This window comes from Neopelma chrysocephalum, unplaced genomic scaffold, assembly GCF_003984885.1.
Source record: "Neopelma chrysocephalum unplaced genomic scaffold, ASM398488v2 Primary Assembly neopelma1_60, whole genome shotgun sequence".
Classification (NCBI taxonomy): domain Eukaryota; kingdom Metazoa; phylum Chordata; class Aves; order Passeriformes; family Pipridae; genus Neopelma; species Neopelma chrysocephalum.
In genome coordinates this window covers 11934006-11946697 of record NW_020897715.1, presented here as the reverse complement: position 1 = coordinate 11946697, position 12692 = coordinate 11934006, and the positions used below count along the sequence as shown (strand labels likewise).

The window sequence follows — 12692 nt, the reverse complement described above, 5'->3', positions numbered from 1 at the left end:
GTGGGCAGTCACCTTTGCCAGTGCTCTGACTGTGGCCCTGCAGAGGACAAGACTCAACCTGTTCTTTTTTTTTTCTTTTTGTCTTCTGCTTTGCTCCAGGTAACATCAGTTGCAAGGGGATGACAGAGCGCATACATAGCATCAACCTTCACAACTTCAGCAATTCTGTGCTCGAGACCCTCAACGAGCAGCGCAACCGTGGCCACTTCTGTGACGTGACGGTCCGCATCCACGGGAGCATGCTACGCGCCCACCGTTGTGTGCTGGCGGCTGGCAGCCCCTTTTTCCAGGACAAATTGCTGCTGGGCTACAGCGACATCGAGATCCCCTCAGTGGTGTCAGTCCAGTCTGTGCAAAAGCTCATTGACTTCATGTACAGCGGGGTGCTGCGGGTCTCACAATCAGAGGCCCTCCAAATCCTCACAGCTGCCAGCATCCTGCAGATCAAGACTGTGATCGATGAGTGCACAAGGATTGTCTCGCAAAATGTGGGAGAGGTCTACCCAGTGATTCAGGATTCTGGCCAGGAGACACCCAGGGGAACGCCCGAATCAGGCACCTCAGGGCAGAGCACCGACACAGAGTCTGGCTACCTGCAGAGCCATTCACAGCACAGTGTGGACAGGATCTATTCGGCCCTCTATGCCTGTTCCATGCAAAATGGCAGTGGGGAGCGCTCCTTTTACAGTGGAGCTGTGGTCAGCCACCATGAAACAGCCCTGGGACTCCCCAGGGACCATCACATAGAAGATCCCAGCTGGATTACCCGGATCCATGAACGGTCGCAACAGATGGAGCGGTACCTCTCCACCACTCCAGAGACCACACACTGCCGCAAGCAACCACGCCCTGTCCGAATTCAAACCCTGATGGGCAACATCCATATTAAGCAGGAGATGGAGGATGACTATGACTACTATGGCCAACAGAGGGTGCAGATCCTTGAGCGCAATGAGTCTGAGGAATGCACTGAGGACACTGACCAAGCAGAAGGCACTGAGAGTGAGCCCAAAGGGGAAAGTTTTGACTCAGGCGTCAGTTCCTCCATTGGCACTGAGCCTGATTCCATGGAACAGCAGTTTATGGCTGCTCTGGGCCGGGATGGGCAGCAAGAACCTTCTCAAGCAGATCAAAATGACGTCCCTGCTGATGGCACTCAGCCGCAGCAGCAGCAGCAACATGTAGATGCCAACTCTTCCTCACCAGAGAGAAGCAATGACGTTGAAATGGACAGCAAAGTGCTCACAGTCAATAACAGCACCGAAAAAGGGGCTTTGCAGCCTTCTGTCAACACAACTGTTGCCCAGCCATTGCCAACCACACAGATCTACTTACGCCAGACAGAAACCCTCACCAGCAATCTGAGGATGCCACTGACTCTGACCAGCAACACTCAGGTCATTGGCACAGCTGGCAACACCTACCTGCCTGCCCTTTTCACCACGCAGTCTGCTGGCAGTGGCCCTAAACCTTTTCTCTTCAGCCTGCCCCAGCCTTTAGCTGGCCAACAGACACAGTTTGTGACAGTGTCCCAGCCTGGCCTGTCAACCTTTACTGCCCAGCTGCCAGCCCCACAGCCCTTGGCCCCGTCTGCGGGCCACAGCACAGCGGGTGGGCAAGGCGAAAAAAAGCCTTACGAGTGCACTCTCTGTAACAAGACTTTCACCGCCAAACAGAACTATGTCAAGCACATGTTTGTACACACAGGTAAGAGTACTTCCCTTTGGCTTACATATGAAGCCAGAGAAAGTCCTTCACAACCATGGACTTAGATTCTGTTTGCCAACATGCCAGCCCCCAACACAAACAGAAGAGAGGGGTTATCCAGGGTGTCACTGAACACTTCCCAAGCTTACTGCACTGAAGTTGAGCCTCTGCAGAAACGTACAGATCTCATGCAGGGGCCTAACTGTGCATGGTGCAGAAACAAGCTCATTTTAGTTGGAGTAAAATGTGCCCTGCATCTGTCCAAGGAAATGGTAAGCATTTGTTGTATCCTGCAAGGTGACCAGGCAACCTTAAATGGAAGTGGCATGAGGAAACTGTAATAAGTCATAAGAAAAACTGTATCTACTAAGAAAGGGCATACCCCTGTAGGTTTTAAAGCTACAGGGGTTTAAGCTCAAGTGATGATAATTGGCATGAGGTTAGGGCAAGGTCATTACTGATGGAGCTGCAGCAGTAGGTCCAGGCCTGGATGTTACCCACATTGCCACATATTTTCTTGATCTCACGTATTGCTATAAGAAAGTAAATTGGGAGTTTTGTAAGGAAGGAGGGAAAGAGGTCTTTCTGTGCTACATTGAAGCTGATTGCTGTAATCCCTTCTCTCTTGGTAAGTCAGATAATTCACTAGCTGTGAGTACAGAAACATAGGTTTCAATGAGAAAATTTTGAAAGAATATATGTAAAACACAACAGAACACAACATCAGCACTTTTTTGTTTAAAAATGCAGCTGCTTTAGTATATGGTTTATGGGCTATTGAGACAATATAGGTAACTGTATTTTCTACTGAACCAAAACTGCCTTTTCTAGCTTTCTCAAGTTATGAGATTTCAAAGCAAGGAGATATATGTATCTTACATGGAGGAGCTATCATGAGTTCAGGACTAAATTTTGCTTGCTTTAGCCCTCAGCTCTTTATGACATTGGAGAGAAATTCTAGTTTAGAGAAAGAGTAAATATTTCTTTCACCAAGCAGTGGTTTTGTTAACATCAGATCTTAAAATAAATGCTGGGTTTGTGATACATGGAGTAGAAACCTGGAAAAATTACCCAAAGTATGGGAGGAATGTAGGTCATGCCTCTCAGTTGTATGCAATAGACTTCAATTCCATGTGCGTATGTAAACTTTTAACTTCAATTTACCTATATTTATCACTTAAATGAAAAACTCCTCTAGACATCTAAGGCAGACATGTACGTATACAAAAAGATCAACGTTTCAGGACTGGTACAAAATGTATAATTGCAAGGATCAAGAGTCCTGAATCCCAAGATTACCCTTTGTGTCTGTTTATGTTCTTCATCTTTCTGTTGTGGATGCATAGCTAAAATATTACGTACATTGTTTTATTCAGAAAAATATCTCCTTCAGAACACATTCAAATATATCTCCTTACATCCTTGTTCTAAAAGCTAGAAAGGCTTTTTCACAAATAATTTCACTGAGATTAGGTGTTTCATTTCTCCTACCCCCAAGCTGTGCACTGCATTTTTTATTTGGAGTCAGATAAAGAGTAGTACTGGAAGACCTGACCTTAAAACATTCCTAGCTATTACACGTAATGCCAACCAAGGAAATTGGTAGTCATCTCTAATCATTAATTAATGTTATATTTGTATGGGTCTGAGAATGCCCGGAATAATGAACTGTGGTGGCAAGGAGAGATTCGGGGAGATAAACTATTTCAAAATTCATTTGGGAACAAACTGGCTCCTGGAATGTCTGGGAGAATAATTGCACCTCAACCAACAGAGGGCTGGGTTTCAGAAAACCCTTTTGAAAATAATCTTTGTATGTGCAGCCTCAGAGATAGAATGTCTGCTACCTTGTCTAATGCTGGACAGGATCATTACAAAAATGGAGAGCAGACAGCTGTTCCCACTGTCAGGGTTATTTTCCCTATCCCTGGTCAAAGAAGCCAGGCAAAGTGGCTCTGGAAAAGATCCACAGAAAACGGGAAAGATTTAGGACATGTAAATGTTTGAATTAGTCTTTCTGTTTGGAGGGCTCACAAGAGAAGTCATGGAGAAGTCTAATCATAAACCAGAATTCAACAATCTAAAGGTGTTCAAATCTCTGTATGTTCTTATGCTCCGAAAACTACAGTCTGGTGTAGCTTTCCATGCAACAGAAACCAACCTCCTTTTCTTCTTTCACATGGATGCAAACATACTAGAGATGAGTATTTTTCCATGTTCCCCACAAATTGGCTTTAATGTATCCTACAGTGTTGTTCTCCAAGACACGCAGTGTTGTGGAAATGCAGTGCTAGAATGGATGCAATGTCTGTGCAGGGCCCCAACATTGCTGCCTCCATACCACCATAATCTGGGGCACCCATGGTGATGGAATGAGGGGAAGTCATGTGAGGAGCAGCTGAGGTCATTTGGCTTATTCAGCCAAAAGAAGAGGAGATTGAGAGGAGACATTGTGATCTACAGCTTCCTCACAAGGGGAAGCACAAGAGCAGGAACTGATCTCTTCCCTCTGGTGACCAGTGATAGGACATGAGAGAATGGCATGAAGCTGTCTCAGGGTAGATTTAGGTTAAATATTAGGAACAAGTTCTTCACCCACAGGGTGATTGGGCACTGGAACAGGTTCCTCAGCAAAGTAATCATGGCACCAGCCTGACAGAATTTGAGAGGTGCTTGGACAATGCTCTTGGGCACGTGGTGTGACTGTTGGGGTGCTCCTGTGTGGGCCCAGGAGGTGAACTTTGATGATCTTTGTGGATCCCTTCCAACTCAGAATATTCTAGGATTCTGTGGCCTCAGTGTCAGACCAAGCATCCATTATGGTTAGGGTTAGGATTCAAAGAGCCACAGAGGCTACATTTCCAGGAACACTGGAGCTGGAAAAGGCATACTGAAGGGACCATGGCCGGGCACTGACATTGCTTTTTCTGCTTCCAGCTCAGGATATGCTGTAATTCTGCGTTTCTAAGTGTCCCACATTGCTGTCTAATACCAGCCAAATACAAAATAAAGAAGCAAAAGGAGGAACATGCACATTTAACTCACTGAGCAAAGTTTTCTCTGACTTCAAAATGAAGAATCATGGGAATAAAGAATCTACAGTGCTCACTGAGGAAGCACATATATTTGCATACAAAAAAAAAACCCTAAAAAGTTTTGAGATTCGTAGGAGAGGAAAACTCCCAGGAAGGCTTTGAAACTGAGGTTAAAAAGCCAGAACTCAGTGTTTCTTAGGAACATATGCAGGAAAAAATTAAGGTGTTTTTATAGCATAGTCCTAACAGGGTCTAGAGTGGAGGAGACCAACTTATTACAAACTCTGGGACGTATATTTCCCCAGGCAAAAATGAGCACTGTAAATATAATCGGTCTCTTTAAAATTAATCAGATGTTATTCTGACTGACAGACTATCATTTTCCACATAACATGTCAAGCAAATTGGTCTGTCTACACTCAGTTCACTACTGTGTTTGGCAAAGCCATCAGGAAAGTAAGGACTCAGTGTTTTGACCAAGTGTCTTTCACCAAATAGGGACAAACTCATGAGTGCAAGGAAGAGCAGCAAGTGGATTTCATTCATGGATGTCACCATCATATATGCAAACCATGAAATAAAAAGGAACAGAGACTCAGAGAGATAAAAAAGTAGGTCCTTCACATCCAATCCATATTAATTATCTCCTACTAAAATTGAGTATAACTGGCATATTGTAATCTCACTATACAAAGAGTAAATTATATATTACCACAGGCGTGTCATGGTCCCTGAAGATTGACTCTTCAGGATTTAAAACACTGCAGACAGACTGTAAAAAGGAGGAAGCAGGATGTCTGTGGAAAGAAAAAAAAAAAAAAAGAAAAATCTCTGCTAGATGGGAAATTGCAGAATAACCACAGGAAAATAATTTTTTCAATCAGTGAAACAGAGAATAATTTTGATTGTTACAGAACTATCTCTCTCCCTACCAGCTTTGGGGATGATGAATTACCACACCTGAAATATACCACAAGCGATTCAGAAAACAAAAGTAGCTTTTGATGGGGCATTCAGGGTGTTGGTTATTGTCTATATTGTCAATGCAACAACATATCATGAAAACATTGCTTGATACCATGAAACATGAGACTGTGGCATTGTTTCCCAGAAGAACTCTGAGCATGAGGAGGATTTCAGAGTAGCCTGAACAAAGCAACCATATGTTCTCAGCTGAGTAATTTTCCCAGTTCATCCTTGTAGTCACTTGTTTGTCAGAGTTCATGATCGGAGTTCAGTTATACAAGTCACCATAATCAGTTTTACAGCAGTCCTGGAGATCCAAGGCAATGTGGTAGATTGCATAAGTATTTTTTATCTCTGATTTACCTCATAAGGTGTTTTATTTAATTGGCAGTCAAATAATTTAAAATTCCTGTCTCTTACACTATAATTTTATCTGTTAGGTTGCCCTTCACATGGTGCTGGCCAGCCTAGGCAATTCTGTATACTGAGGTTCCCTTTTCAGTTACTCTTATCCATGTTTCATCTACGAGATTTGACCAGAAAAAAGGGGGCAACAAATGTAAACCTCTTATAAAGCATTGGATTCCTTTGGCAATCTCTAGCATTTCTCTTCTGAGAAATACAAAGCAGTTTGGCCAAAATAAATGTGTTACAGGTCAGCCATCTAGTAATCACTAGCTTTGTCCGTGCTTTTATTGCACGCAGGTTGCATGCAGGGAAATGGAGGCACTGAAAGGTAAAGTAACCTGGCTAACACCTGTCTAGAAACGAGCATGAGGACACGGGCAGAAGAGGCTGTGCCATTGAAACTGAGTGTAGATATCAGGACATTTTAACTCCAGTCCTGTCTTAGTTCCTACTATGTGAACTTGAAGAGATCACCTAAACTCTTTTTTACTGTATGTGGATTGTGAATACCTACAGGCCCCTTTGTAAAGCATTTGAAACCTCTGATTACAAAAAATGTTGTGTATCAAAACACACTTATTAACAGAATTTCTCTTTGTTAGCCAGAGCAGCTCTCCAAAGACCCCCATGAGACTTACCATTAGTTTATTGCAAACCATTCTACTGGGCTGGTTTAATTTTACGATCTTCTTTTTTTGTCTGTTTTTCTTTCTCTCTCTCTCTCTCTCTTTTTCATTGGTAATGGACAGGTGAGAAACCACACCAATGCAGCATCTGTTGGCGCTCCTTCTCTTTAAAGGATTACCTAATCAAACACATGGTGACACACACCGGCGTGAGGGCGTACCAGTGTAGTATCTGCAACAAGCGCTTCACCCAGAAGAGCTCCCTTAATGTGCACATGCGTCTCCACCGCGGGGAGAAGTCCTACGAGTGCTACATCTGCAAGAAGAAGTTCTCCCACAAGACCCTGCTGGAGAGGCATGTGGCTCTGCACAGTGCCACCAACGGCACGCCTGGAGCCACCGGCACCGGCGCGAGGGCTGTCCCTGCCGGGGTGGTGGCCTGCACGGAGGGGACCACATACGTCTGCTCTGTCTGTCCAGCTAAGTTTGACCAAATCGAGCATTTCAACGACCACATGAGGATGCATGTGTCAGACGGATAAGTAGAATCTCTCTCTCTCTCTTTGTTATGAACAACAAAAATAGAAACAACAAAAAAAAAGAAAGCTATGGCACTAGAATTTAAGAAATTATTTTTGTTTCATTTTTACCTTTATTTTCCTCCTTTTTTTGGGTTCATTTTGTTTTGTTGTTTTTGTACTACATGAAGAACTGTTTTTTGCCTGCTGGTACATTACATTTCCGGAGGCTGGGTGAATAATAATTTTCCCAACCTCCCTCGGATGGTGGCCTTAAGGCCAGGTAGTGCTTCATGAGCTCCACTGGTTGGATCTCTAGCTACTGGCCTCTAAATACAACCCTTCTTTACTACAAAAAGCAAACAACAAAAAAAAAACCACAAAAAAATTTAAAAAAACAGACAGAAAAATAATAAAAAAAAACAAAAAAAAAATCTTTTTTTCTCACTTGTGAAGAGCACTACAAAAAAAAACAAACAAAACAAAATATACTACAAATCTACAAGGCCTACTGTCATTATAAGTACACCGCTTGCAGTGTTTCAATGGACATGATTCACATTGCTGACCGCTTTTGGACTTCACAGTATCCAGTTAGAACTGTGGAATATTTTGCTTCTGGTTGAGCAGCAACCAGAGGAAACAAGGCCCTGCTGGTTTCCACCACGAGTCTGCTTTTTCACACACACGCATCCACAAACACACAAAAGGGCTGAGGGGAATGCGAGGCAGTGTGGCTTGGATAGTGTGGAGTCCCTGCAGGGTGAGGAAAAAGAATCAGAGGTTCCTCACCTGGATTCTGCTCCATCCCACGCTCTCTGGCACACCCTCCCCGCTGCTTTTCTCGTACCACCACCACCACCTTATAGCAGAAACCAAGAAGATTCAGACAACGAGCAACGGTGGCTTTTTGTAATTTATTCAGTGTCTTCGCTGAGCACAGGGCCTCAGCACAATCAAGAGGGACTTTCACAGAAGGCAAAGAGAAACACAGAGGAAAATCAAAGATATCAGAGGTTGCAACCTATGGATCTAGGTACAAGAGAAGGGTTAGTTCCCACAATCTTTGCAAAAAAAAAAAAAGTTGCATCAGGATTTATTCTTGTGGAAGAAAGAGGAATAGAGGGTGGGTGGGGAGGGGAATAATAATTTAAAAAAAGAGTTCTTGGGACTTTTTTAATTCAAAATTTTATAGAGGGGCAAAAGTGACGTTTACCAGATAGAATGCTGATTTTTTTAATATATTTACAACAGTATTTGTGTAAAAAAACAAAAAAAGTGAGATTGTTAAAAGTAATTTTTCTTTGTTTTCTTTTTTGTTTTGCATACACTGCCACTAATATCTTCTCTTTTATTATATATATGAATATATATAAAAATATATATTTTATTTTAAATTGAGACTGTTAAGGTTAGCTAACCTGCTTCCAGATAGAGGGGGGGAGGGGAGATGATCTTGATTTTTATTTTAAAAAAGAGGAAGGATGTTTCTTAATTTTCTTTTCTAGTATTATTCTCTCTCTTTTCTAATGGAATCAAGAATTACCTGGGTCGATGAGGGGCTCTGTGAAGTCATCTGTGAGATTATCTACTAGTGTTTGTGCATCCTGCAGTATCATTTGAACTGCTACTTTGTTTTTTGAATTACATGGTTCTCTTTTTGGCTCTTACCAAGCTTCTATTGTTTCTTTTTTGGTTCCATCTCAGAATTTATTTCTGCTGAAGGATGGTTTCTTTTGAGAAAGAGATTTTTCTAGCAATGTTTCCTTGGTTTTGGGGATGATATAATCTGTAGTCTTTCTTCTTATTTGAAAAAGTAACGAAAGTTTTGGAAGTGTGTAATAACTAGGATTTCCCTTCTTTTTGGTCACTGGACAAGAATTAATCTGCTGTATTGTTCTCTCATCCCTGCCTTGCTCGCTAGAGAGCTTCCATATTTGTGTGGGAATCTGATCCTGCCCCTGGTAATTTGTGCTGATGCCAAAATAACTTAAAATGTTACCATTGCAAATAATCTTCCCTTCATTTGCAAAAATGTCTAATGGAAGGGCCACATCCCGCATTCTCTGCATATACTAAGCTATGCAAGGAATGTAGGATCAGTGTGAAAGATTGATTCCTGATCTGCATATATATGTCGGTGTTCTGTATTTTGTTTTACTGTGTTTGAACTGGTGTTCTCCCTAGTTGTCTTCTGTGTATCTGTGTAAGAATTTTTCCCCCAAAGCCAACTCCCAAAGTACATGGGTCCTTAGTTCAGTTGGATCAGTGTCTGACACTGTCTTGCTTGAAATCTGTAGTGAGGACTTACACCAGCTGCACTCTGGACTTCATATTTTAGGCAGAGAAAAGCACCTAACAAAAATATGCAAAAAGAAAAAAAAGAAAAATTGCTAGTTTAGCTTTTATTTGTGTTTATATTTAAATTAAGCTTTCTTAAGTTTACAGAACTTTGCTTGTGAACACTGAGCATTTCACATGAGACATTTTTTTATGCTGGACAACTTTCTAACTGTTGACTTGATAAATCTCCATATACAACTTTGCACCTGCGGCTTCTCTATCAGATGTCTGTCATTCAATACAAGTAACTTCACTGATATGTTCTATGCCTGTTCCATTACAATTTATTTGGGAAAAAAAACCTGACAGTTGGTTCAGTCTCAGAATCTTTCTATACCCTGCAAGGTATTTTTCAGCAGATCCTAAATGCTGAAGCCCTGATTCTCATCTGCAGTACGCAGCATAAGAGAGACTTTGAGGTGAGTGCCAGAGCAAATGAGTCTCTTTTATAGTAACGTCTTTCTATGTTATCAATTTGTTTGGGTAGCTCAAGGGGCTGGGGAAGGGGCACAAGTTAGTTAACAAATATTGTTGTTTTAACCAGACTGGAAAAAGCAATGCCAGCATGTAAACCGAGAAGTGAAAAGACAAAGCCCAGGACACAGAGAGGGAGAACTAATATCTGCCATGCAAAGGCACACTAAATCTGTATACAGAAAACAAAGGTTCTAGAGACAAGGGTGTGGAAGAAAATGGGGAAGGTGAACCTAGACAAAAGGATTAGAGACTTTTCTCTGGGGAAAGGAGGTTTTCTTCTGAGATCTTTAGTACAGAAGAGTGTTATCCCATATGAGGAACGAGTGAAAAATTTTACCCAGCTTAAAAATATGTAGCTGCTCATTTGTCATCTGAGGTAGGGGAAAAGCTGTTTAATTTGCTGTTGTAACTTTGGTGAACTACAGTCAAGATGTAGCATATTCTGGAATATGGTTCTGATGCCAGAAGAGATATACCAGTAAACAGGAAACAAGAATCAGGGTTTACATCCACCAAAATCCAAGTACTATCATGTTTAGAGAGAAAAATCCTGTCCAAATTTTAATCCTTCAGCTTTCATCTTTCCCTAAATCAAAGAAGCATCATCTTTTAAATCCAAACTTTTTATGAGGTCTAAAAAATTTGAATTAAAGATCAGTTGTGAATGAATGGAGGGTGCCAATTGAAAAAATAAATAAAGTTCTTCAAGTAAAGCTAAGGCTTACTAGATTGAATTCTAAAACACTTGTCAAAGAATTTAGGCCAAGGTCTTCACAAATGAGTGCCTGAAATATTAACTGATTTTATTGAACTTCGAGACTTGATTTTGTAAAACATGAAGCAACGTGCAGCATGACTGCTAATGTAGCTGAAAGTGCTTGCCAGGTCACTGTGAATTTAGGAGCTCAAACATAACCCCCTTTGTCTTTTACAATGTTAAATTCTTTTTAGTAATGTTTCCTCCCATCTTTGAAATACTTATATGCTACTTGGAAACAACTATAATATCCAAATGTTGCAGGTATATTCAGCCTTCATGTATTGCTACAATATTAGCAGAAAGAACGGCAGTCACAGTGATCTGGAAACCACTGCTGACAGTGTTTGAGCGAATCTCATCTCACTATGCTTAAAAGGCTTCCTGCCAAACACACGATAAAATGATACAGATGAGAAAATGCAGACTGTAGCACACATCCTTCTGATGAAGCATGCAATATCCTGCATTCCTTGAGCTTGATTCTCACTTTCCCTTAAGTTCTCTTTATATTGCTTTGGTAATGGAAAAGGGCATTAAATAGAACATAAATTCAAGCTTACAAATCCAGACCTCTCTGCAAGGCAAAAGTGCAATAAAGGAAGCCTTAGAGTAAATGAGAAGTGTGTCTTCTCTTACTGCTGCTGAGGCTGGTGAAGTGAATTGGAAATGTAGGATTGGACAGAGCAGATCTGCCCTGTGGTCCATCTCATCCAGTACTCTGTCTCTGACATGTGGCCACTTAGAGATGATTTGAAGGAAGATGAAAGACCCATGTTGGATAATTACAAAGCAATAAGCCTAAGGGAGAAGATTTATTATAATCCTCATTAACTATTTGTACATATAAAAAACATATAAATTTGAATAAAATATTTATTTGCCTATAACTTAAAGGCATAATAATTATGACTTTAAGTTTTTATCCCATATAAAAATTATATATTGTGGCAGGTAATTCTCATTGTCCTTTAAAGATCTATTTTATAAATTCCTAGCTGGGCCCCATGCTGTCCTGTGGAAGTGAGTTCCTCAGGTAAATTACCCCCTCATTGAAATGATTCCTTTTCAAGTTAATTCTGTTACTGTTCCTTGAAATACCCTTGTTCTTGTGTTATGTGAAATCATAAATCAGAGAACCAAAATTTAACTTCTCTTGCTCATTCCACTGAGGTCTGCCTGGGAAATACGAATCCACAAGGAATGCAGGACCACAACCTCAGTGTCTGCTGATCAGCAAGGAGAGAACAGCTACTGAGTGTGTCCGTGTGCATGTCTGGGGTGTGTGCATTAGTGAGGTTTGCCTACAGTGATGTCTTGCAGAGGACTAGCAGGCACAACTCATGAATAATGGGAACATACCAGTACAGTACATCAGTCTATAAATTGTAATATTGTATTTCAGTCTGGTCCCTTGTCTCAGAAAACCCATATTATTAATCTCTTATAAGGGAAGTAGTTACAGATGTTTTGCAGGAGCTACTCTGGGGACACTTTCTCAACATCTGTCATGCTTTCACTAGACCTGCTCTGGCCCACACTGTTAGTTAGCTTCAAAAGCAGCTCAAGTTCGCAGTAAGCTAACAGGGAAGAGTAGCATTTAATTGACTTTTTTTAATTGACTTTAAGTGAGTGAGATTTCCTTTTGCTCTAAGATCAAAGAGGCCAAGTGGAACCCATTTTTCCTCTTTTGATTTCTTTTTTATCCAAAGGAGAGTTGAGTAATAACCCACATACCATCAGCCCCTTCACTTCTTATCAACCCCAAACTGATTGGTTTCCTTCAACCTGGAGCTACTCTTTTAACGCTGGATCACTCACATGGTGGAGGAACAGATCTCTTCCCTTTAGTGAG

At 41.4% G+C, this 12692-nt stretch overlaps 1 protein-coding gene across 32 annotated transcripts in view; it reads left to right on the top strand.

Moving 5' to 3' along the window:
- Positions 1 to 12692, top strand: part of ZBTB20 (zinc finger and BTB domain containing 20) — a 503503-nt gene that overhangs the window by 469910 nt on the left and 20901 nt on the right. For 24 of the 32 annotated variants that reach the window (XM_027681156.1, XM_027681153.1, XM_027681152.1 and 21 more), the window contains 2 exons: positions 100 to 1707; positions 6866 to 9620. In XM_027681156.1, the coding sequence (XP_027536957.1) occupies positions 120 to 1707; positions 6866 to 7284 (2007 nt within the window). In that variant the 5' untranslated portion in view covers positions 100 to 119 and the 3' untranslated portion in view covers positions 7285 to 9620. Of the gene's footprint in view, positions 1 to 99; positions 1708 to 5240; positions 5354 to 6865; positions 9897 to 12692 lie in introns of those variants that run through there. The other 8 variants (XM_027681162.1, XM_027681158.1, XM_027681168.1 and 5 more) reach the window with 4 other exon arrangements.